This window comes from Carassius carassius, chromosome 14 (assembly GCF_963082965.1).
Source record: "Carassius carassius chromosome 14, fCarCar2.1, whole genome shotgun sequence".
Lineage (NCBI taxonomy): Eukaryota > Metazoa > Chordata > Actinopteri > Cypriniformes > Cyprinidae > Carassius > Carassius carassius.
The window spans coordinates 24,834,668-24,861,194 of NC_081768.1; the positions used below are offsets into that span (position 1 = coordinate 24,834,668).

The 26,527-nt window shown below is 37.4% G+C and overlaps 3 protein-coding genes across 3 annotated transcripts in view; 1 reads left to right on the plus strand and 2 right to left on the minus strand.

Annotated features, from left to right (window-relative positions):
• Positions 1 to 1,612: 1,612 nt before the first annotated feature.
• Positions 1,613 to 4,542, minus strand: dnph1 (2'-deoxynucleoside 5'-phosphate N-hydrolase 1). Its single transcript, XM_059566751.1, has 4 exons — positions 4,290 to 4,542; positions 3,208 to 3,279; positions 1,983 to 2,093; positions 1,613 to 1,866 (listed from the first exon to the last, which is right to left on the minus strand). The coding sequence occupies exons 1-4, from the start codon at positions 4,423 to 4,425 to the stop codon at positions 1,748 to 1,750; spliced, it is 438 nt and encodes a 145-aa protein (XP_059422734.1). The 5' UTR covers positions 4,426 to 4,542; the 3' UTR covers positions 1,613 to 1,747.
• Positions 4,543 to 5,331: 789 nt separating this feature from the next.
• mea1 (male-enhanced antigen 1) lies at positions 5,332 to 8,216 on the plus strand. The gene is made up of 4 exons (XM_059566750.1): positions 5,332 to 5,462; positions 5,696 to 5,975; positions 6,068 to 6,176; positions 7,480 to 8,216. The coding sequence occupies exons 2-4, from the start codon at positions 5,706 to 5,708 to the stop codon at positions 7,641 to 7,643; spliced, it is 543 nt and encodes a 180-aa protein (XP_059422733.1). The 5' UTR covers positions 5,332 to 5,462; positions 5,696 to 5,705; the 3' UTR covers positions 7,644 to 8,216.
• Positions 8,097 to 26,527, minus strand: part of LOC132157404 (serine/threonine-protein phosphatase 2A 56 kDa regulatory subunit delta isoform-like) — a 35,558-nt gene continuing 17,127 nt past the window's right edge. The window contains exons 4-17 of the mRNA XM_059566752.1: positions 24,827 to 25,026; positions 18,143 to 18,253; positions 17,569 to 17,661; positions 16,311 to 16,441; positions 16,065 to 16,124; positions 15,868 to 15,976; positions 15,171 to 15,224; positions 14,860 to 15,030; positions 13,488 to 13,615; positions 13,267 to 13,368; positions 12,989 to 13,061; positions 11,451 to 11,492; positions 10,847 to 10,957; positions 8,097 to 10,398 (exon numbers count right to left, since the gene is read on the minus strand). Coding sequence (XP_059422735.1) covers positions 10,261 to 10,398; positions 10,847 to 10,957; positions 11,451 to 11,492; positions 12,989 to 13,061; positions 13,267 to 13,368; positions 13,488 to 13,615; positions 14,860 to 15,030; positions 15,171 to 15,224; positions 15,868 to 15,976; positions 16,065 to 16,124; positions 16,311 to 16,441; positions 17,569 to 17,661; positions 18,143 to 18,253; positions 24,827 to 25,026 — 1,523 coding nt within the window. The 3' untranslated portion in view covers positions 8,097 to 10,260. The remainder of the gene's footprint in view (positions 10,399 to 10,846; positions 10,958 to 11,450; positions 11,493 to 12,988; positions 13,062 to 13,266; positions 13,369 to 13,487; positions 13,616 to 14,859; positions 15,031 to 15,170; positions 15,225 to 15,867; positions 15,977 to 16,064; positions 16,125 to 16,310; positions 16,442 to 17,568; positions 17,662 to 18,142; positions 18,254 to 24,826; positions 25,027 to 26,527) is intronic.

A 26,527-nucleotide genomic window follows, 5' to 3' on the forward strand; every position in this document is an offset into this window, starting at 1 on the left:
TGTCTTAAGACCTCGATGTATCGTCACGAGCCGCTGTGTTTAATTTGGTTTTGTCTGTGTATGTTTTTTTTGACTCTCAAGTCCATGCAGCCCATTGACTGCCATTATAAGACTGATAGACTGCAACAGTTGAAGTTAAAAATCTTCGTTTGTGTTCTACTGAAGAAGCAGTCACCTACATCTTGGCTGTAAACAGATAAACATCAGATTTTCATTTTTGGGTGGACTATCCCTTTAATTTCCATTTCAACATTAGTAATTAAATTCAAAAGTATCTTTTAATATTATTTAATAGGACTAAGCTAACCTGAACTATATTTTAACAACAACTAAGATTAATAAATAATAATGTAAACATTTTATTTCTCATTGATAGTAACTTTTAGTAAATGCAATAGGTATTGTCAACTAATGGGGTCTTTATTGTAAGGTTTTACAAAATATAAATAAAATTATAAAAATAAACAAATCAAGAGAATTATTTTAGAGGAAATAGACTTTCTCAGGGCTTCAGGGCTTTCTTGATTTCCATTTGGAGAGCACTTTCCAATATTCAGTCGGTTAAAAATTGATAAAATTTAATCACACGTTACTCTTTCTCATTTTAATATATTGTATCACCAGGGAATACAGTATGTCACATTATGAAGGTGAGGTGAGTTGCAGATGCTGTATCAAATTGACTTCAAGGTACACACAGCCGGAGAGCTTCTGTATTTGTTGATATGACGTCTGTACTCAGAGTAAACAGTAGCACTAATGGACTGCATGTCAAATAAAGAGAAGCACTGAACCACTCAAATATATCAAAACTTCCATCGTGTGTTAATTTAGTACTGTATGTATACAATTAAGCCATATTACTAAAAGAGCTTTTAATTTCAGGTTTGTGTGTAGCCATTTTCGCCAAGTGTTCAAACTGTAAAATATTTCAATGTGAGTATATACTAAGTAAGTTTTATTCTTTGAGTACTTGCTTTGTGATTTTTTTTAAATGGCAATGCAATGTTCCCTTTAACATTACAGTGATGCTCTTTTAAGCAGTATAGTAAGATGAATTTCATGCGATGATTTTTGTGATAGATAATTATACAATAACAACAGTATCCTTACGTGTAAATATAATTTATGTAATTTATTGTTGAAATGTATATTTGTTTTTTATTGTAATGTGTATTTTTATACAGATCCTTGTGTATTAAAGTTTTTAACTGTGTAAAAGCTGAACTCCATGTCTAAAACAATGTCTTGCCCTGCCACAATTAAATTAACTTTATGCAACACACTACATCCCTTTTAGCCCCTGAATTTGACTATCACATAATGAAGACATAAACAGTGCCATAATGCCTGACTGACACAGTTTTGAGCCAAAAAAAAAGAAAGAAAACGTTTTGCTTTGTCTTGTGACATTCTGAACTTGTGAATTTAATTAACCTACTTTATCTGTGCACTTCTAATACTTTAGTAAAAAGACATCAAGTGACCCCTGGTGGACAATTCAAAACAATGACAGTATGTGGATCTCAACCTTTTCTCTGGACACTCCCCACAGTGTGATATTTATGCACCATAATTTATTAACCGTATATTACCCAGTGTAACACCGGTGTTTAGCTGAAAAAGATTTATTCACATGTAAGTAGCAATACACCACTTAATTTACAAGTCCTACTGACTTTCTAAAATGAGAGGAGAAGCATACAGAAGTTGTGCTTATCTGTTATGATTTGCTGAAATATGCTAATCAATTCTTGGCGATAGAATCAAAATATTTCTCCAAGATACTCTCGACTTCCTCCTCTGTGTAGTCCTGGACTTGGAAGAGAGAGTTTGTGGACGCTCCTCTGATCATGGCAGACAGCACTGGAGGGAGGGAGATGAATAATATCTATGTGGATATCTGTCTAAACACCTGCTGTGAATCTCATAAAACCTGTCAAAACCAGTGTCACGTGTGATGTGGGAGAAAGTCTTCATACCTTTTCCAGAAGAAGGTCTGAAGAGACAGAAAACCCTTTTGTTGAGTGCCACAGCTCGGCCGAGCTCATAACCCACTCCTAAAGACGGCTGTGTCACCTCCGCTACGATCACTGAGACGAGACCGAAAACAACACTGATACAACAGAACCAAGACAGTCAAGAGCAACGAAGAACATGGCTAATGCTAAAAGGTTTAAAGTAAAAGACCTTCTTTTGTAATTGTAAATATATCCTTCTTTAAGTTTTGGTACGTTTCTTTTTTATTTCTTTTTTTTATGTAAATGTAAGAATAACTTAAAATATGTAATATATTATAATCATGTTAAATTGAGTGTCAAATATAATTAAATATTATTGAGGAATATTCATTTTTAAATCTCCCATAATTGCATTAGATGTTTTGAACATTCATTCATAGTTTATCTTATTAAGACACATTACCTGGAGATATAGAGAGACAACTCATATTTATATGCATTTTATGGAAGTAGTTTGTTATAAAGACCTCATTGATTCTCAATGAAGCAGAACTTTTTCGCCATATACATATCAGCATTATCAGCTCAGATAGGGCCTCTAAATTAAGACGTTATTTACTTGTTTTAGTTGTATTTATTTTTATTTATTTACTTATTTTAGTGTACGTATGGACAAAATATATATAGAGAGAATTTTTTTTATTTTTTATTTTATGCATAAGTGTTTTGTATCATATTTGATACATAGGGATTTTATGGTCCATATAGTATGGAATGAAATACATTTGGACTATTTCATGGCAGGGTAAATTACAGTGACCCATGAAGTACTTATACCATTCTCTCTAACTCACACCTTCTTTGTTAGTTTCTAGTTAACCCTGAAGACCTTGATTAGCTGGATCAGGTGTGTTTAAACTGTGCAGAGCTGTGGCCCTCCAGGAACTGAGAAAACTGACACTGTAAATCACAATTCAAAATGAATATTACTACAGCGGATAACAAAATATTAAAGTTTCCATGAGGTTTTGGTGACTTTCGTGAAAGTATCTGCTCAAGTTCACACAGGTGTCCAGCAGAGTAACCACAGGTGTAGAGAACCACATTCACTTCACTTGAAACCTTTATAAACAAAATCTATAAATGCCACTTGATTGAAAACGGTTGACTATATTATTACAGTTCCAGAGGAACAACACTTTTAATTGCAATGTCAAAACTATGAACGTGTCATATGATCTCTTACCATCAGACTTCATCAGCCACTCCACATCTCGATCATGAATGGCTTTATCTCCATCCAAAGCCGCATCTTCACCTGGACAAGCAAACAGTGTTCAGTGCTGACCTGCGATCATCGTTATAAAACACATAGTTCCAGACCTTGATTCTAATTGGCTGAGCCGCGTTCGAAGCTGTTGTAAATTACTCTACAAACAAACAGTGGGGCTCGAAAGTTTGGGCACCCCTTGCAGAATCTGTGAAAATGTGAATAATCTTCAAAAAATAAGAGAGATCATACTAAATGCTTGTTATTTTTTATTTAGTACTGTCCTGAGTAAGATATTGTACATAAAAGATGTTTACATTTAGTACACAACACACACACAAAAAAACAAGATGCATTAAGAGCTGGGGGGTGAAAACTTTTAACTTTTAACCACAATGAAGATGGCCAATTTTTTCTTATTTTAAATATATTTTTTTTCCATTTAGTTCTGCCCTTCGTAAGCAACAGAAGATACTTGTATGTTTTCCGGAACACAAATTAAGTACAATTTTCCTTGGTCTTCAAATTCCAAAAGTTTTCATCCCCCAGCTCTTAATGAATCTTGTTTCCTGGATGTCTGAACCTTTTTTAATAGTTGTGTTTTTAGTGCCTCAATTGTCCTCAGTGTGAAAGGATGGATCTCAAAATCATAGTCACTGCTGAAAAGGGTTCACAGAATCTGCAGGACCTGAAGGATTTTTCTGAAGAACAGTTCTCAGTATAAGTTTGTTCAGAACAAACAAGGGACTCATGCACAATCATCACAAAACAGAAAGACAGTCTTGGGATCATCCAGGTAACAGCACAGAGTATTAAGAGCCAAGGGTTTCCAAACTTTCGAGCCCCACTGTACACTGTTTGTTTACGTCTGTGTGTTGCTCGGCAAGCATAACAGTTTCTGTGGAACTACAATATTGTTTGGCGGAAAAATGTTTTTATTAATACCATCACACTTTATTTGCTAGGTCTTATTTTGTAAAAAATTACTACGTAACTGTTATATGGAATAACCGTTTAATAGAAGCGTTTAAGCGCTAAAGAGAGCAGAAGTGAATCACCCTTTTCAGACAGACTACCAGAGCTCACGTGCTCCGTCAAAACCGTGCCATACTGCTGCAACTTATGCACTATTCTCTGGTAAATATTCACGTCTTGTCTTCCTCCGCGGATGCTTCCGCAAAAATATATGTTCATACTTAGCTAATGTCTCGTCCTATTTGATAATAATACAAGAGTGGTTTTCCTCAACAGGAGCTCGCAGCTTTCACCGGAAAAAGCAAGACGATCTGCAGCAGGTCATTTCCCGCTCAAACACACGTGACGTGGAGAAACGCCACCGTGACGTGTGTGTATGTGTGTGTGTGGCGACGTTCACAACACGTCATAACGCATTATTGCAAAACATGTTTTCATTGGTTTTTACAATTAACTCATAATTATTTAATTATTAGATAGTTTATTTATGAAATAATAAGAAACATGTAGAACAAGGGCCACATATCAAATGACAAACTATAATTTGCTAAATAAAGTAAATAAAAAAATACATTGTTAATGTTTAAGATGTATAACTCTTTAGTTTGTCATTTCAAAAATTGCTTTAATATACATTAAATGTACCCAAATCATTAGGTTCAAAATGAAAATCATACAAACGACTTAGGCTACAAATCCAAATGACTGACTACATCTCTGCAGTTAGTTGCATTTATTTATTTATTGATATACAAGCACATAAAACAAACAGCACTCAATAATAATTACACAGACAGAGAACGAGAGATTAAAACACAAGAAAATAACAAATCCATTAACTCTTCACACAACTGATGTTTTATTAATTAAAAGATTTGATATATTTTGTATTTTGCTTTTTTTTTTTTTAAATATACAGTTTATTAAAGTACATACAGCGGATGAACAGAGAAACATATAAAATATGATACAATAAAAACAAAGGCAGGACAAAGCAGAATAAAAGCATGGATTCACGAACACAAATAGAAGAGAAGCTGATATTAAGGTTAAAATACGTTTTAAAAAATCAGAGATTACCAACAAAAGAAAACAAACAAAAAAATCGCTTATTTTTTTAACATTCAGTCGCTTAGCACGTGACGCAATCAATGCGCAGTTGTGTTTCTGCGCAGTACCGGAAGCACATAATAGCTCTCAGCTAAAGATACAGCTGCTAAAAACATTTGGATAAAAGAGCTCCACAGAAGAAACAGGTAAGAGAAAATAATCTCAGATTATTTACAACAGCTTTCTTTGTGTGGTAAACAGTCGTATTCGTTAGTCAATATCCTGGAACAGGATTTTAATCGCAAGATTACTTTGACAGGTGGATGTTGACCCTGTACAACGCAAGTTACATATTAACATGTATAAAACACATATGTTGTCACACGTCAAGAGGCGGGCAGGGGTTTAACAGAGCTGAAGGTCTCGCTGTGTCTGTTAGCCGCTGGTGAATGGAAGTGGCGAGGGCCGGAGAGATGGGTCCCGAGAGAATCTTACCGAAGCCCGAGGAGGAGCTGCAGGAGCGGGCCTCAGAGCCCTCGGAGCCCGCAGAGCCGGAGGAGTGGAGCGGGGAGGACCTGGAGGAGGAGGAGGAGGACACTACTGGATACTACTACCAGCCTCTGAATCAAGACCCGGACGGGATGAACGGCTCACACACAGAGCCCGCGGACGAGGGGACCGCCACAGAGCAGCTGCAGGACGTCCAGGACAGAATAGAGGTACAGGGAGGCTTTCTGGTTAACCAGGGTGGTTTACCCGCTGATTACTTTCATAAATGAACTGCTTGTCAACATCATGATCTTTTTTGCAGGCCATGGGTCTGTTCCTGCCCCAGGCGCCTCCTCCTGACAGCGATGAAGAGGAGGATCCTGAAGGAGCTGCTGCCCAACGAAGCCATGCGTCCATTCCCATGGATCCAGGTGAGGACAAGAGCAGACTTCACACTGGGGTCACACACACACTGGTGCATGAGTTCTGTCAGTGGGAGGGACCAAAATATAGAACAAATCTGCTATTAAAAAGAAAAAAAAAGCTTTTTTTGTGTTTTTGTTTAAAGTATCATGTAAATCATCTCATAACCGATATTGAATATGCTAAATGTGATTATAATCCATGAAGATTTTAAGATATTGTAACATGATTTTCTCTTAAGCTGTTGTGAAAAATTATATACTTGTAAATCTAACTCGACTTGGTTGACTGATATTTTAAATGGCCATTATAAAGAATACAACTTAATACTAGTAAAGTACACAAAATTGTTGAATTTAATTTTAGTAATACTAGCACTGTTTATAAAAAACAAATGCACAACCAAACTTGTTGAATTTAACAGAGTAATATTAGTTTTTTGTTAGTTTTTTTAAAATGCGCAATTGGAATTAACAGGTGAAATGATGAAATAACAAAAAATGTTAAGCTTCAGTAACAGTATTTAATACAGAAAATGTGCAGTTGGAAATAACTGGTGGAATAATTAAACACCCAGTCAACATTTAGTTTATAAGTTGACAAACAGATGATCCATGTTGTGGCCTTTCACTGTGTAGTATTAAAAGTCTGTACTGTTTTCCTTAAATGTAAAATAAAACCCTAAAGTCAATCCTAATAAAAGTTTAAGTAAGGCATCACATTATTCTGCATTTTGTTTTCTCTACCATAGATTATATTAAGTGTTTTTAAAGATATAAAATGATCGGTAGATGACAGCAAAGGTAAACTAAATACAAAATAAGTATGCACAATAAAATACCCATTATCTTATACCAACATAGATACATTTAAAATAATAATAAAGCTCTAATATCTACCAACATTTACTGGTTGATATTAGCATTATAAAATGTGTTAACAATTAGTGCTGTCCAACAATTAATCGCATTGGAAATAAAAGTTTGTTCTCACATGTTTGTGCACTGTTTATATATTTAAGTATATATAAAGACACACATATAGCATCTATTTTGAAAATATTTACATGTGTATATATTTATATTCATACAAATTATATCACATAAATATATTCAATAAAAAATGTAAAATATTTTTCTTAAATGCATGTTTGTGTATTAATATACACATAATAAATATACACAGTACACAAACAGATATTATGTAAACATTTTTTTTTTTGAAGCGATTATTGTTTAACTAGCTATTATCAATAAGTTAGGTACCAATATATGTTAGGTACCAGTATATTTAATAGTTTCTCTTTCACAGATCACGTTGAGCTGGTGAAAAGGACCATGGCGGCAGTAAATTTGCCGACTCTGGGAATCCCTGCCTGGGCCCAGGAGATCTCTGATGACCAGTGGAAGCACATGGTCCAGCAGACGCTTGAGTCCAGACAGAGCTCTGCAGGCCTGAGACTGGAACGCAAGTGAAACCCTTTCAAGAGCCTCATCTCACCTACTGCAGAAACATGAAACAGAGCTTCTGACATCGCAAACAAATCAAAGGGCATTCATCACTTTAGTTGTGGTTTATTCAAACCGTGGACTGAAATCTAATAGCTTGCCTTTTATTTCCTTTGAACCGATGCACAGCCAGTGTCCAGTTGATGCAGAGTAGGCAAAAACTGTCCTAAAAACATCCCAAATGCTTTTGAACCCAGTTGTATTAATGATGCAGTGTTCTTTTGCTTTCTGTTTTTTTTTTGTAAAGTGAAGAATTTCACTAAACTTAGTGGTTGCTTTTGTATGACTGTATACACATGTAATGGTGCATCTCTGTAATACTCACATCTCCATTAATCTGACTGTTGTTGATACCTGTGCAATGAGTGACTGATCCTTTATATTTTTCACACGGCCGGAGCAACACAAATGGCCGTTACATCTTTTGTGTTTCTTTATTTTTGTTCTGTACATACATGAACATCTGTACAAAATATGACTTTCATACTATGTAATGCTCAACCTAATTAAAGTACAACATATGTACATATGACCTGGAAAGCAGCTTGAGATTAGTGTCAGACTTGGGAAGGAGGGCTGGGAGAGGAGGGAAAGGGACGGATGAGTGTGGAGAGACCCATACTTTCTTAGTTTCTTGCTGCTGCCGGACAAGCTGAACATGGCCCCATCCGCCTGTCAAGCTGCACTGAGAAAGGAAGCATGATGCGTTCAAGAGTGAAGTTGCCTCTGATTGTTTCTGGAATGTTTTGGTCTATTATTTAGAGGCAACAAAGTTGGCAATTCATGCTCTTGATTGCACGGATAGGTCATTCCCATACGCTGATAGGCGGAGATAACACTTCAAACAGCTAATGATTTTGAGACTTCACCTCTTCACTCCATACGAATAGGCTTTAAAAGCACGAGTCGAAACGTATGTGCATGTTTGGAGCGATGGAAGAAGTGTAGCAGCTTGAATGCACAGCAAGTGGACATCTGGGCGAATTACAGCGAGACCTTTGAGCTAAAAACGCGAAGCCGTTTCGCATTGTCCAGCAGCCTGTGGGAGGAGTAAGTGTTCCCTCACTATTGGAATGATCAAAGTGACAACAGAGAGGGGACATCATGCATCAGAATGGAGTCGATCAAGCAAACAGAATGAAAGAAAAGATGAACTTAGGGCAGGTAGAGGGAATGGGGTGGGCAAGGGTGCAATCATAAGCAGTATACATGACAATATACAGTACACAAGTATTTGCAACAGCCACTGCAGACTGTTGGTTTTCCATATATAAAGCCTGGACAGGTAAGCGAGTATCTTTTCTCTGCAAGTATATAGTCCTACCAGGAGGATTGTATAGCGCTTGGTCATACACTAGACCAGTGCAAGTCCTCCATTCTGTTCTTACTCCTGGAAACAAAATATTGCTTAGGTGCTTTAAAGTGAAAAAAATAAATAAACTATTTTGGACATAACGGTAGTTCCCGAGCCTTTTTAAAGACTCGACGGGAGTATGTTTTTCGTTCTTGTCTAGTTTTCATACATCACAGAAACCTATGAAGCAAAACCAAGACACCTTGCTGAAGCTAGGCGGTGCAAAATAAAGGACGTTCCGAGATGATGGGTATCGGTTAAAGAGGTATCAGTCTTGAAATAAAAACACAGATTGGTGCATGTGTTTAAAGCACATTCTTGTCTTTTCCGCTACTACTTTTACAGCATTTTCATCAAGCGCTCTGCTGGTGGTGTATATAGAGATGATTGCTTAAATCTCCCTTTTTTCTAATTTCTGACGATCATTAGCTCAATCACTGGGAAAACAGCAAACGGATGAGGTCGAACTCTTCAGCCTCTGCCTCTTTAATATGTGGCCGTGAACTCAAAAATGACTTCTTCAGATGACTACCTGAAGCATTTACAGCACCAGGCCACTACCGAGAAACTATTTCAGGTGTATATCTAGGAAAGCATCTGAAATTGATGGCCATATCTCCAATTTGCGTTTAATTCATAAAGCTTCTTAGTAAGGAACAAGTTGCTCCATGTAGTTTTTTGTTTGACTGTCAAGAATAGCCCTCACACAGGGTCACGGTCTTGTTACTCCGTCTTAAGTAACATGATTCACTTAGTTAAGTGTGGCCCCTTCATTGCAAACAGATTCACAGCAGCAGTGAACTGGAGTCCAGAAGAAGCTCTCAAGCAGTGGTAAGAATGGGACGGGAGCATGCGGACAAATGGAGACAGCATAAATTTGGCAAAATGAAGTGGAGTGTGGAGAAAAAACAAAGCACAACAAGAGCATACTTTGATTATTTGTAACCCACACTGCTTTCTAACAGATTCAGCTGGATGTGAGGATCAGCAGCTATGTGTTTGTGAAGACTTTGGAAAGCGTTTGTGCGCACATAGGGGGTGGGACAGAGTTCAGGGGAGCTCTCCACTGCTCTGCGGACTGGATTTTTACAGACAGGGCTCTCCAACAGCGAGGGAGGAAGAGTATGGATAGAGGCAGAGGAATAGAGAGGTGGGTTACAGCAGGCGACGATTTTGGACCAAGATGAGAGGGACAGTTTAGGCGCGGTGGAGGGTGGCGGTGCTCCCCGGTCAGAGGGCTTCCTGGTTGGCCGTCAGATACTCTTCTGCTCGCTTGTGAGCTTCCAGGGCTTTTATAGTATACACGTCCTGCGGCAGCTCAGACTTTCGCCTCATCAAAACCTTATCTTTCTTGATTTCTTTTACCCCCTGGAAGGAGAACGGTTATATTACTGAGACAGTGCACCTTGCAGCTAGACTAGAGCCCAAAGTATACTTCAGTTTTGACATTCAGCAGAACACATAGTTTTTAAGCCTTTCCCTTTAACACTGATTTGATGCTGTTGGACTGAAAAGCAAACCTTAAATTAAAATTAAAATTAGAGCTGTAGTTTCTTTAATTTAGGCCAAACATTAACACACGTTTGGTTTCAGGTGGCTTATTACAGCAAAAGATATCCAAACCAAAGGATATTGTTGGTGTTTTTACACAGTGTTAGTTATTAAAGCAGCAAGTTGATTTTTTTACTTTATTAGGTCCAGAAAAGCATGTATAGCACTAGGTAGCCTACACCAAACGTTTAGAAATGAGTTTGGCACCTACGCTGTGCAACAAACGTTCATGTTGACAAGTCCAGGGTTATGTGTTTGATTGTACCTGTGTGGCTTCTGTTTCCACAGTTTTCTTTAGCAGCTGGATGTCCTCGACTGTTGGGGTCTCTGTCTCCATTGAGTACAGGGGCATCCCTCCTTCATTATACATCATATACTGCACACACACACACACATACAAACAAGCATGTCCTCAGTTCACATCTAAACATACATCTGTCCCAATGTTTTGTTTGTAACAACTTGCTGCATTGATACAGAATTGTGTTTTATGAAGGTCTTGGATATGGCTCATCCAAAAAGAAATTAGTGTTACTGTTTCAATTCGTATTACAAAATGTTGATCCAGATTATTCATTATGAATACTCTTTTTGTTTGCATCCATAACATCACAAAAATACGTATATATATTGAGGAAAAAATTGATCAGATAAGATAAAGCACCTTTCAAAGTATCTAATTTACTGAATTATGCCAAAACAGACATAACTGTATGATTATTCAAATATAAACCCAGTAAAACTGTGATACTGAATTACTGATGTAGGATTTTTGTTCAGCCTACACCCAAGCACAGCTTGGTAGGAAAGATGAAAGTAACACAGAGTAAGATGAATACATAACTATTATGTTTAGATAGATGACTCACCTCCTCTTGAGCCAGACCGGGCCGCAGCTGAATCTTTGTACTCTGTGAAAATCCATAAACGTATAGCTGACAACACACATTGACAGGATCCCTCATCACATCTGATTTAAGTCTGGGCTCTTTTAGGCTACGTTCACACTGCAGGGCTTACTGCTCAATTCCGATTTTTTGAAAAAAATCGATTTTTTTGCAAGGCCGTTCACATTTCCAATTAAATGCGACCTTTTGTGATCTCCTGTGTGAACGTGATATGACCCAGAAGTGACCCGCATGAGCAGAAGAGTACTCAACGCTCAACGACGTCACTCGTTGTTTGCGGAAGTAGCTAACGTTAAACATGGATGTCAACAACAGTGTAGTCAACAGCGGAGCTCTTTTTGGAATATTAAAGTTATTTTCCCAACAGAGCCAGCACAATTACAATCTTCTCGTTTTAAGAAGAAAATTTAAAAGAAGGAGGAGAACAAGGTTTTTGGCCATGGCGGTTTGTGGAGCAGTGTTAGCAACGTCGGTGCAGAGAAACGTGTGGGTGCGGAGTCGCAGCCAGGAGTGGTGGGATACTGATGTGAGTGGCTTCACTAACACAGAATTCATCAGTTTATCTTCTCGTTCCCGCCTACTTCAACGCAGAATTATGACGTTTGTAGCGTATCAATGACGTACGGGTCGGATACATGTGGCCTGGCCGTTCAGACGGAGGTCGCATTTCAAAAGATCGGATACGTATCGGATTCAGGACCACATACCCAAGTGGCCTGGGTCACATTTGAAAAGATCGGATCTGTGTCGTTCAGACTGTCATGAAAAAATCAGATACAGGTCGCATAGGGGCAAAAAAATCGTAATTGGGTCGTTTCAGCCTGCAGTGTGAACGTAGCCTTAGTGTTTGCCCTCAAGAGCACACTGGTGACTCAAGAGAGATGAGCTGTGGTAATTACACTCATCAGGAGTAGTTTGCAGTTAATTCAGTCTAATTACGTAAAGCAAAAAGAGAGAAAGAGAAAACAAGTTCCCCCTTATATTTATCAGTAATTAAGGGAACCAGGCTGTTTTAGCTAGAGACAATGCTTTGGCAATAAAGGTAATATCTAAACCACTAGCAATATTTAAGCTTGTGCACCTAATAGCATTCATTTCTTTAATGATTTTAATTAATATATCTATACACATGTATGACTTCAGTGAGTTTGACCGTGTCCTATTTGTTTGACTTCATATGTACACAACTGTTTAGTTTGCAGTTGTAAAGATTTAAAAAAAAATGTTTTTGAAAGGAGTTTATTTTAAAAAGGAATTTATTCTCGTGATGCATCACTCCAGTTTTCAGTATCACATGATACTTATTATTATGATATGCTAAAGTAACATTCTCAATGCAGAAAACAGAAAAATGGTGATAGTTTTTCATTTGATGAAACAGTGAAACTCTGTAACACTACAAAGTCTTTACTCTCACTTTGATTTATTCAACTGAATAAAAGTATCATAAAAAATAAACTAAATTTATAACTTGTGATAGCTAGCAGGCGGGTGTTTACCTGAGGGTTCTGTTTTGCTAGCGCCTCAATTTTATGCCACATTTCTTCCCGCTCCTTTAGCTTGTACTTCTCTCTGAGAATAACAGTAAAACAACAAAGAGTTTAGGTAACATCTGAGAAAACCACTTATATGTACTTGCTTAGAAAAATGTTTATAGAAATTTGAGCAAAACAAAGAAAACTGCTTATTTAGACATTATTACTATGTGAAATAAATGACAACTGGCTGACAAGTATCATGTGAGAGCAACACAAACTCCCTCCCCTCATTCACTTACTTCTGCTTCTCAGCCTTGTACTGCTGAGTGCAGTCATCAAACAGCTTCTGGTTCATCTCCATAAAGAGCTTCAGAGCGTTGTAGATGAGCCCATGGATTGTCCTGCAGGACGAAACACAGCTCTGTTAGTCCAGACATTTGAACAGAATGCTCCTCTCTTCTGGTGTTTTGAATATGATCTGTCTTAATGTAAAATCAGGCTGGGAAGTTTGTGTCTGTACTTGTTCCAGTGGCTCTTGGAGTTCTTGTAGAGAGCGGGAAACATGATGGGAAGGATCTTGGCGGCATTGTCACTGATCAGGCTCATGATGTACTCATTGTTCCAGTAATACAATGCTCTTTCAGCAACCTACAGCACACATGACCATTAAATTCAGTTGAAGTCAAAAGTTAGCATCGTATCATATCATATAGTCCAGATATTTAGGAAAAATAACAAAAATGTACACATTTTCATTCTGTTGGAAGGTTTTGTTTTTTTTGTCATCTGTCTGAAAAGATGGATCGAAGAATCACACAGTCATTGTTGGAAAGGGATCAAATACACAAGAAATTTGTGGGACCTGAAGGATTTTTCTGAAGAACAGCAGGAAGTTTAACTGTTCAAGACAAACAAGGGACTCATGAACATCTATCACTAAACAAAACTATCACAGTGGATCATTCAGGTAACAACACAGTATTAAAGGGATACTCCACCCCAAAATGAAAATTTTGTCATTAATCACTTACCCCCACGTCATTCCAAACCTGTAAAATCTTAGTTCGTCTTCGAAACACAATTTAAGATATTTTGGGTGAAAATCGTGTCCTCTGTGTCTCTTCATCACCGTGGCGTCATTTTGGAGAAGATGAGCCGAACACAGGCAGCTTACGCTCTTCTGTGTCAGACACGACACAAGGATGCGCTGTTTTCTTTCAAATCAAAGCATAAATATGCGCAGAAAACGTATCCTTGTGTCACGACTGACACAGAAGAGCATAAGCTGCCTGTGTTCAGCTCATGTTCTCCAAAATGCTGCTATGGTGATGAAGAGACACAGAGGAGACGAATTGTTGAATAAAGTTGTTATTTTGGTTTTCTTTGCATACAGAAAGTATTCTCTTCGCTTCATAACGTGTCTGTCATACTTTTCTGGACCTTGACAGTGTAAGTTACTTGGCAGTGAATGGGACAGTCACAAGCCTCCCGGTTTTCATCCAAAATATCTTAAATTGTGTTTAAGTGTTAAGCTTTTATGGGTTCGGAACAACATGAGGGTAAGTATCCCTTTAAGAATCAAGGGGATGTAAACTTTTGAACGGGGTCATTTTTATAATTTAAATTATTAATATTTCCATCTATCTTTCATGTGAAATATCATATTCAGGTCAGTAATAAATAAACAATAACTTGCATTTTGTACGATCCCTCTTATTTTAGGTAAAATAATTAACATTTTGCAGATTCTGCAAGATGTATGTAAACTTTTGACTTCATTGTTACGAATGCATATGCTAGTATTAAAAAGCTTGTCTTTTCATCTGTCAACGGTAAGATAACAGGTCTCTCAATGTTCAAGGAGTTTGAAAAGTACTATTGTGCTGTAATACCTGGAAGTGCGGACTTGATACACACTTGGCCAGCTGTCTGAAGAGAGGCTCCATGACTTTAACAAATTCTGAGGGCTCAATGACATCCAAGATTTCCTCCAGCTCATTCAGAAACATCACCTCCTTGGGACTGTGGGTCTTGGGCCAGAACTTTAGCAGGCCCATAATCACCTGATGCAGAAGGCGAAAAAAATCTGTGAGAAAGCCATCTTTGCCCTCTCAAGTTTACTATGGAAAGAGAATTCAAACACAAAAGCCTGAAAGAAAATGTTATTAATAGTGACAGGAAACAGCAAGGCTGTAAATCTTACGGGTTCAGTGAGGCTGCTGTCCTTTTCCAAAAACTGCACCACACAGTAAGCCAGCTGAAAGCACAGGAAATTACTTTTTTTTTTTTTTTACTATTAATCCATTTTGCATATTGTCATAACCTATAAGCCTTAATCATAAAGTACAGACTAGGGATACAGAGGAGAGGGGGGGGGGGGGTGATACGCCAGTAAAAATGTACTCTTTCTAATGCAGTTATGCAAACTTCATGGGTGTTTCGACCACATTGCAATATCACGGTCAATGAGAAAATGTGAAGGAGTTTGTTAGAAAAAAAGTGCATATTCGTGGTCTGAAACGGAGCTATAACTAGTTACCATTGCTAGAAAATAAAATTGTACTTTTATCACAAAAGCAAATGTTCTGTTCAGCTGCAGTCATGCTCATATTCATCATAATTGTGAGTTTGTATATAAACAAAACAGTCCCAAAAGATGCTAAATAGACAAGCGATAAACGATAATAACAGTGAAACGTCCCAGTGGTGTTGTACTCAATGATAAGCTCTTTTGAAACACCACTCAACCAATTACATTTCAGAACTAACTGTGGTTTAATGCAATTACTGAGCGTTCTGAGAATACTGTGGCTTCCACAGCTCATAATCACAAACCCCTCCAAAAAGCTATCATTTCTCCATTAGAGTCCTCAACAAAAGAGTGTTCTTCGTAAGCATACCTGTGGGTGATAGACACTGAGAGACTTGACTTTGTGTAAAGGTAGTAGCACTCTGATGAGGAACATTTTGTGCTCCTCTTTCAGTGGCAGGGCAAAGCCATTAATTATGCTGTGGGAAGAACAAGAGACCAGTCAGCAACAAGAGAAAGGCCTCCTCTCAGGTTTGTCATGGCAACACTGATAGTGGTCACACTCACCTTCCTAAGATTTCTAAAAGCTCTGCAATCCCATTGTGATGCTCCGTCTCGTATATAAACCTACAGTGCGAGATCAAGGACATCGACTCAATGGATGAATTCTGGAGGAGAAATCCATCTCACTTTTTTCCTCACGAATGCCAACTTTTCTCAACTTGCTTCTAAGAGCTCACAGTTTCTGTCTACCATTACAGAGTTTATGAATAAGAAAATTTTTAGAGCAAAAAGCAGAGGTGGATTATTTGCCTGTAGAATATATTGTTGATCTGCCGGCGAATGTAGGCTCTCAGCCCGAGGAACTTTCCGTAGATGCGATGCAGGATGGTTTTCAGGAAGTCCCGCTCTCGGGGATCTTCACTGTCGAAAAGCTCCAGAAGCTGAAAAGGTATAAGATGTCCTGAAGTAATTAGAATAATATATGTTTACATACATCCAAATTATGTGTTACTAATCTGATAGATGGCTCAATTGAAAACTATTTTCTCAGTCGGTTTCAAAAATACCTTGCCCACATGAGCAATGCCAAGATGCTAATTTTTTTATGCAAGTTTTACGTCATAAAGAGCATGTGTATGTTGACTGATGTCTCATGTCTTATGAACTTCTCAGTAGATGGACTCAGTATTTGCTAAAAACCTCTTCTGGCAAATGTCAGCTGTCTTTTTAGGGCCTGGTCACTTCACACATTTTCTTTTTTCTGATCAGACAGCTTTCCAATCGTGAAAAAACCAAGTGTTAATGGCCTCTGAAATGCTTTCTTTTTCAGAGGGTATTCATTTTGCTCATTTCTATTGTGGTCTTTGATCTTGCACTTAGCTGAAGATAAAATGCAGCTCATTTCTTTTGCTTTAATTGATGTGAACTCAGCTCAATTTGCATATAGTGATAGAATTAAAGATCAGATTTACACTTGTTTTGGAGGAGACACATTTATGTATCAGATAGCTATCCGATCAGTGAAAACACATTCATTGACCAGGTGTAAACAGGCCCTTCGATGTTGCAAAAACAATAAGTGTACTCAAGTTAGCTCCAGTTACATTGTCAAAGTGGCCTTCTCCGGTTCTGAATGCAGCGACTGGTTACAGATTTCAGAACACATTTAATGCATATGTAAACAAATGTGTGAATTGCATTGCAATGTTAAGGGCTCATATAAACTGAATTGGATTCATTCTAAAACTAATTGCATGTAAACATACCTAATGAGTTGTACTCTTAGAATGCTTCTAGGTCCTGCTCTCTAGATATCATTGTCACCATCAGTCCATGGGGGTAAAAGACTGATCCATAATTCAAAGTGATGCTGGCATGGTGATTATCCCTTTGCTTTAAACTCGACTTACAGTATTCTACACAGGCAAGTGCTGATCTCTGCACTGCTACACGCTTGTAAAACCTGTAAGAGCAGCTGGCATCTCTGACACTCACAGCAGGGAGTGTGTATCAAGCTCAATGAAGACCAACTGTGATGCAGCTATAGGTCAGAAGCAAGAACACTCACCGACATTACAAACTTTTGGTCGATGTATTTTTTGGCAATGTTTGGCTGGAAGTCAGGTGACTCCAGGAATCTTAAGAAGAATTCATACACCAGCTGAGGAAAGAAAAAGAGGAGGTGAGAAAGTAATAACACTCAATACTAATACATAATTAATGTAACTGTCTTGTCCTATTTGCCACCAAAATAAATGCTGTCAGTTCCTGAACAAATGGGATTTGTAAGCATTTGAGGCAGACACTTTGTTCTGAAACCTAGTGAACTGCTTTGCTGCAACCTATTTCCCCCTGAGCTCAGTGCAATGCATGTGATTCACCACAAAGGACATATATGATGCTACCTTGCATTTGGCCAAATTCAAAGTTTTACAACCTGTGCTGATGGAGGTTGTAGAACAAAGTGATATGATATCTCCATTGCTTCAAAACGGTTAAAGCCTTGATTTTTCACAGCATAATACAAACAGGCAAATGAAAGGGAAAATCCCAAGAATGACCAGCAACATTTACTGAGGGTATACACTGAAGATTTTGCTAAATATGACATGGTTCTGTTGATCATATAAAGCTGCACACACCTGCAGATGAGGCCAAGCTGCCTCTAGAGTGGGTTCGTCCTCCTCAGGGTCAAACTCTGCTCCCGTGGGGTTAGAAGAGGGCGGCAGAGTCCTGAACAAGTTTACAGAAAACTGGAAAGAAATACACATTATCTGTCATTATGTGAACAGAGAAACTACCTATTCTAAGAATATATTAAAAGTACTGTAATATTTCTATCTGGTATATCATAAAGAAATACGCATTAGAGACCTTAGAGAAAATAACAAAATTACAGGTATAAAAACTAAGTCAGTCGAGTTCTGACAATATTATACAGTAATATTAGGACCAAGTAAGTAGTAGTATTATGTGGATGTGTCTACAGAGGCTTTTCTGTTGTATTAATAATTTTAAGTTGACACAAAATTACAATTGCTACACTGGAACATTGTTACACAAATTATATTTTTAACTAGGGATGCACCGAAATTAATTATATATATATATATATATATATATATATATATATATATATATATATATATATATATATATACATACACAGTACAGACCAAAAGTTTGGAAACATTACTATTTTTAATGTTTTTGAAAGAAGTTTCTTCTGCTCATCAAGCCTGCATTTATTTGATCAAAAATACAGAAAAAAAGTAATATTGTGATATATTATTACAATTTAAAAATTTTTTTTTTAATTTATTATACTTTAAATTATCATTTATTTATGTGATGCAAAGCTGAATTTTTAGGATCATTATCACATGATCCTTTAGAAATCATTCTAATATGATGATTCATTATCAAAGTTGGAAACAGTTCTGCTGCTTTATATTTTTTCAGAACATGTGATACTTTTTTAGGATACTTTGATGAATAAAAAGTAAAAAAATAATAATAATAATAACAATATACACTACTGGTCAGTAATTTGGGGTCAGTAATTTTTTTTTCTTTTTTTTTTTTTTTAAATAAAATCAATACTTTTATTATATTTTATTTTTTTATTTTGAATAATTGCAGTTCTTTTTAACCTTTTATTGATCAAATATATTAGACAGCAGAACTGTTTCCAACACTCATAATAAATCAGAATATTAGAATGATTTCTAAATGATCATGTGATAGACTGATGTTACATGTGACACTGAAGGCTGGAGTAATGATGCTGAAAATTCAGCTTTGCATCACAGGAATAAATTATTTTTTTTAAAGTATATTCAAATAGAAAACTATTATTTTAAGTTGTAATAATATTTCACAATTGTGGCGGGGGAGGCGTGGTTTAGCGAAGTCTGCAACGGGAGAGCGAGTGAAGAGACGAGCGGCGGTAAGTGGTTCAGGTGAGAAACAAGTAACAGCTGGATCTTGTTGCAGTGATTGGCGTGGGGAACCAACATTTAAGGAGCGCGACAGCTGGCGAAGGACGAGAGAGACGGGAACTCGTGAGCGAGTGAAGCTGGTGAGCTGCCAAGGACAGAAGGCTGCAGTACCGAAGCAGAGGAGACTTCATTGAAGTGCGCGCACCTGCCGCGTTTGTTTGTTTTATTTTTGAATCTGTTAAATAAAGTCTCACGAGCCCCGTACGCCGACCTTGGTCTCCTTCCTGCCACTCTAGACAGAACCTTTCACTACAACAATATTACTGTTTTTACTGTATTTTTGATCAAATAAATGCAGGCTTGATGAACAGAAGAAACTTCTTTCAAAAACATTAAAAATAGTAATGTTTCCAAACTTTTGGTCTGTACTATATATATATATATATATATATATATATATATATATATATATTTATATTTATGGCACGCCCACCGCTCAGCAGTGTTAAAGGGTTAGTTCACTGAAAAATGAAAATTATGTCATTAATTACTTACCCTCATGTCGTTCCAAACCTGTAAGACCTCCGTTCATCTTCAGAACATAGTTTAAGATATTTTAGATTTATTCCGAGAGCATCGTTGGTTCAACCGGAACATTATGAAGAAGTGACAAGAATACTTTTTGTATGCAAAGAAAACTAACAAAATTTTTTTTTTTGGAGAATATCCCCTGAATGTAAACTGTGTATGCTATTCTGTGTCAGTTGCGACACAAGGATATGTTTTCTACATGTATTAATGCTTTGATTTGAACCAACACACAATTGTATTTTTATTTATTTTTTGCGTACAATACGTATTCTCGTCTCTTTATAACGTTACGGTTGAACCACTGATGGCAGATAGACTATTCTGAGGATGCTTTTCATATATTTCTGGACTTTGACAGTGTGACATGTGGGTAAGTGATTAATGATAACACTTGTGGGTCCTCTTATTTTACAACATGTTTAATACATTGTAGTAGTAGTAGTTAAAACTATACATTTAATAAGAATGCATTTTTTATTTTTAATATACATCCAGAGAATGTCTAATATGGCGAGAAGTTTCACTCTCACTACACTTCCGGCTTCTGAACTGGTTGCAGTTCCACTCTGATTCCATATGAGGGCGCTCACAGGACGAGTGCAGAATGAATGGAGGTCAACGGCGGTATACCACTCAAAATCCACTTTTCTCAAGATATAATTTTTTGTCTAGTAATTTGAATGTTGTATTCGAAAGGAGATGCAAAGAAATTACACATTGATGGGTGTTAGATTTTTTAGAGTCACTTATTTGCTTTAAAAAGTCTTTTAAAATGTCAATGACGTCATACACATTCACATTCATTAGCAGAATGCTAGCGTGTTATGGGCAACAACAACTCAACCTGTAAGAAATCGAAAGGACATAAGTACTCGTTCATTCAACTTTCGACTTATAACCCATGTTGAACTTGCAAAACCTACAATCAGATCTGAGATTTCTCAATGGCAATCGGGTGAAAGGGACAAAATTTAGCTGTCTAGCCCCTTAAGCCCCTTTCACACTGCACATCGGACCCGGCAAATTGCCGGAACATTGCCGGGTCGCCTTCTGTGTGAAAGCAAACACGTCCCGGGATTTATTCCGGCATTGAACCCGGGTCGGGGACCTAGGAACATTGCCGGGTTCAATCCCGGGAGGAGCGCTGTGTGAACAAAAGCCAGATCTAATGCCGTGTCGAAGTGATGACGCGAGTTATCGCGCGACTCTTTTACCGGCTGTTTTGAAGGAAGACCAACATTCGCGATGAAAAAATATGTGCAAACTGATCTCTAATGAAGCAGAGATCAGTTAGTTCCTCACTCTCCACGGTGACGCCGAGATCGTTCGCTTGAATCCAAAGCTTTAAATATGTATGACCTAAAACATCAACTCCCTCTGAAGTGACAAGTGGTAAGATACAGTTTATTACTCGTGTCCCAAAATGGCTGAGAGGAAGGACAGGAGTGTTACTTTTACTGCTCTCTCTGTCAAGATGACGCAATGTTTCGACCACAGCCTCAGACTAGAGTCGACTCAGACCTCCAGACAGGAGAGGGAGGGCAAGACATTCTCTCTCACACCTCACACTGAGACGGGAGAGCGGGACATGAGAGTCTAATGCATGAGAGTGAGGGGACAGAGTATCTGAAAGCAAGATAATTGTGATTGCAATTGTCCTGCAATACAGTTGCAAGATTTATTTATCTATCACACCACATTAAAGAGCACCAAAACGGTATTCATTGCTTGAATTTCCTAATAAAATGGACAGAATTAGAAATCTGAAACACTGCGTCATATCAAAATCAAAACACATATTTCATCCCATTGTGATTTATTGGTTGGGAGGCGAACTATATAGCCTTTTGTTCATTCATCAACTGAATACATAATTAATTGGGATTTAAGGATCAATATTGGCTAATAAAAAAGAGAATCTATTAAAAACCGGCCCTAGCTTGTTCTGTGAAAAAGTGACGCACAGTCTCTGTCCATATGTTCTCATCATAAATAAATAAATGAATAAGACTATATGCTCGTCCTGTAGGATCATTATTAAAAATTAAAATGTGAACAAAAATTAATTAAAATATACAAATTAAAATGAAGGTTCATAATAGATTATGACAGAATTTTAGCGACCTTGTCTGTCAAAATGTCGGACAATGTCTAATGCAGTCTAAATATATATATATTTATTTATTTATTTATTTATATACTCCGTTATTTGCACTTCTGGTTAGATGCTAACTGCATTTCATTGGCTCTGTACAGTGACAAAGTTGAATCTAATCTTATATATACACACACACACACACATTCCTACATACACAAATAGCTGCAAAATATAATTTAGTTTTTTTTTAGCTTTAGCTATATATATATATATTTATATTTATATTTATATATATACACACACCCTATTTGGGACCCAGCAGAGCTCTTCTTTGACTTATTAATGGCTGAAAGGAAACGCAGGTGTCTAGGCCTTGATTTATGACGGCTAATTACCCATAATTCCCTGGTGTACATGTACACTTGAGCAGATTTTATCCTGGGTCTGGCTAGTAATCACCACTGCATCAGTCAGGCAAAAGCTATTAGCGTAAATTGGTCACAGAGGATGTGTTATGATAAGCAGGGGAGTGTACTCGCCACATGTTTTGTCCTAATAACAATTAACCAACGTGGGTCAAATGGAAAGAAACAGTAGAAGCTAATGTTTGACCTACAACTGCTCAAAAGATGTGTGCGTGGTTCAGGAACCAAATGAACTCTGTCAGGCACTCAAACAGACAAAAATACTTCTTGTGATTAAATCCGCAGATGTCAAATGAAGAATTATGAATTTTTTTTATAGGTTGCACTACCCGTGAGTTCTTATGACTCAGGCATACCCTAGTGTGTTCACAACTGAGGGATCTCAAGATGGTACGAGAGGATTAACGTTACCATGGAAACTGAATTTAAGGGGCAATTTTCCAAAAAAAAAAAAGAAAAGATTATTACATTTGTGAAACCTGCCAAGTTATTTCTGAAATGCGGTATTGTATTTAGAATCAGGGTTGACCACTGAAGAGGGATAGGGTGGTGTGAACTAAGCCACACACTGCTTATATGTAGAGGTCAACGATTGATTTTTGGCATTTTTTAATTAATCTGCATCGGGCAATTGTGCTGCAAATTAGGCTGATTTATAGGCAGGCACACCGTGGGCAGCTAAGCTTTGTTGCGGAGCTCCCTCTGAGTAGTGATGGGAAGTTTGGATCATTTTACCGACTCAGACCTTTGAGTCTCGTTCAGCAAAATTAACAAATCTTTTTTCGAGTCATTTCGTTCCTTTTTATCAAAATATAATTAAAATGTTATGTGTTACTTCCCTAACATGTCTACTAGTACTTACGCAAATGTTGATCACACCACAAACAGTACAGAACTATAACGCTATAAGAAACAGAAAAGATTAATTCGTTGTTTACCTGGGTCTTCAGTCTGCGATTAGCTCACGTCTTATCTGACAAGTCTTTGGTTTGAGTCGTTCCTTCACCACGTGACAGACCCATAGGCTTTAACCATAGACTGTTTGTTTTAACAAAGAGTAATAAAGGGTTGGTTATTAAGTCTCTTTTCGACTCAGACTGCATAATTTAAAGCTTATGGGACTCATGAGATGAACTAATCAGTTCTCTTTCAGTTCTCGGTTCAGACTGCATTGACTGAAACAGGTGAACTAGACTAATTCCAGAACAGAACCTGTAGAATTCTGCGCATGCACGACTGAACGAATCACTCCCTGAGATGACTCGTTCTTCCCGAGACACATTAAAGATTCATTCAAAATGAACGAATCGCAGCAGTGGCTTGTTCACACACAGCTTCAGCCAATGGCAGGGCAACACAGCCATAATTACATTTTACCCTACTAGAATTGATGCTGAAAAGTTATCATATTCATAAGTGCAACAAGTCATTTGCATGTGAAAGTAGAAACACATTAAATTCAGAATAATTTTCTGGGCTGATTATAACCGTGCATGTTAACTTTCCTCATGAAATGTGTGTGTATGTCTGACAATATCCTCCACGATGTCAGTGCACTCTTAAGCAGTTAGGAGCAGCAGGCTGTGTAATATTGTAATATCTTTTATTTTGTTTCACTATTGCCATTTGACTTATAGCAGTGTCCAGTGTTTCCTATACATTGAGTTATTTGTGACGGCTCGTCACTATATCAAAACTGACCGCCACAAACAGATTTTCCGAAAGACTTCGCTGAATAAAATGAGCGCTTCATGTTTCGAATTTAAAATGCAGCGTGGATGTTTTTATATGAATGTATCTTTGAAAAGAACCGACAGCCTTAATGCCTGATAAAGTAGCGTTTACCAGGGAAACCGCTATATCTCTGCTCCACCAGCGCCTCCTGCAGGCAGATAATTAGTTTGCAGTCTGTGGGAAACACTTGTCTGTCAGTAAACGTAAGCAAAAAGCATGCTTTAGAACTGTTTTGAGAAGGTGCTCAAGCAATGTATTACTCTAAATTGGGCTACTACTACTATTACTACCTTGTACCCTGCAATAACAATTTACGCAAAATCACTTTTATGAGATGAATGAAAAAAAAAAAAAAAAAAAAAATCGACCGAACATATTGGGCAAAAAAATTGTTTTTATATATCGGCCATCGGCTGCCCTGATTTCTACATATCTAAACTGGCCAGTGAAAAACCCATATCGGTCGACCTCTACTTATATGCACGAGCACCATGTATGAAAAGCAATGAGGATGTGTCAATGTTTGTGTTCCCTCACCATGATGACAGCTTCAGGGTAGATGGACTCTGTGACCACGTCACGGTTGTGTGTGATGTACTCCACCATTTCATTGAGGCCAGCTCGCTTCACCTCTTTGTACTTGAGATCACTTAGTGGATCAGTCACAAAGTCGAAAAGCACACAGCACTGCCGTAGTTTCTGGACAAACAGTTCTTCTCGATCCATGGGTGGGGCATCTGGAATGGGAGACACAATAGATTAAACAGCCTGAGTGACACCTGTCAGAGAGAAGATGGGCGGCAGGCAAAACAGTCAATCAAACCAACCTGCAAACCTCCCAGGAAAGATTTCCAGAGCTCTTACTGTGCTATTTCACACCAATGCATCGTTTAAACAGAGCTCCTGTTTAGGAGGCTCTTTGGGCCACCACAGTTTCATTAACACCTTCCTCTCACCTTGACCGTGAAACTCATGTGTCTGTCTGTGTGTTGGGAACTCTGTATCCCTGCATGAGCTTGTGGAAAATAACACTGTTCTGCCAAGCCAACACACTACTGCAATTATAAACAGGCGATAATGGCTGGACTGGAATAAGGTGGCCAAGTACTGGAGCAATATAGGGCAATATAGCCTACTGAATATCATATTTTACTGACTATATACGCTACCATTTAACAGTTTTGGATTGGTGCTTTTTTAAGTTTCTGAAAGAGATATCTAATGCTCATCTGCATTAACTTGATGAACAGTTAAAATTGTAATTTTGCGAAATGTTACAATATAAAATAGCATTTATATTTTAATATAACAGCAAAGCTGAATTTTCAGCATTATTACTCCAGTCTTTAGTGTCACATGATCCTTCACACATCACTCAAATATGCTGATTTGCTGCTCAAGGAACTTTATCATCAGTTAAAAGAGTTGTGCTGCTCACTTTTTTGTGAAAACGAAACTGTTTTCTTACTGTTACTTTTGATGCATTTAATGTGTCCTTGCTGAAAAGTATTAATTATAGGAACTTTGTGAATATTATTTTTTGACACATTTCCTAAAAAAATAAAAATATTAGACTAAATTATTAGACTACTTTTGCAATTTTTTACTTTGAATTAGGCAGTTTTCATTTCTATGCAACAATAATTTAAACTGACGATGACTTAAAATTGTATGCGGGTATGTATGGAAATATTTGTTTATTTTATTGCTATGTATTATTATTTTGGTTCACATAACTAGAGATTACATTTCACTGTGTTCACTAAGGGAAAAATACTGTCTTGCTTATTTTAAATGTGTTAAGCATTTTGTTGATTGCTACTGTGTTTTTTAAGCCATTACAGAGAAAATATACAAAAAGAAGAAAGGCTGAAAAAGAGATATAATTGTTTCACTTCTATTGCAAAGTCGTACTAAGTTCTAAAGTTCTATTAGAGTAAGGAAAAAAACATTTAGTCAGCAAATGTTATACAACTTGCACATGCATCAGGCAAACTCCTAAACTCCAACAAGTGGTCCTGAAATATTGTAATCAGTAAACTAGCTGTGATTTCTCATTTTAAAATCACTCAGAAGAGGTATCAAGTCTGACAGCGGTTTCTGTTAAACAGAGCCTGTCTATCGAGATGGACAGCACAGGGTAATGAGGAAAGGATGGGGGATTGACCCACTTTTGAGCAGCGCAGGACTAGAATCTGGGGCACAGACAACAGCTTCAATGAATCTATATTAAACAGG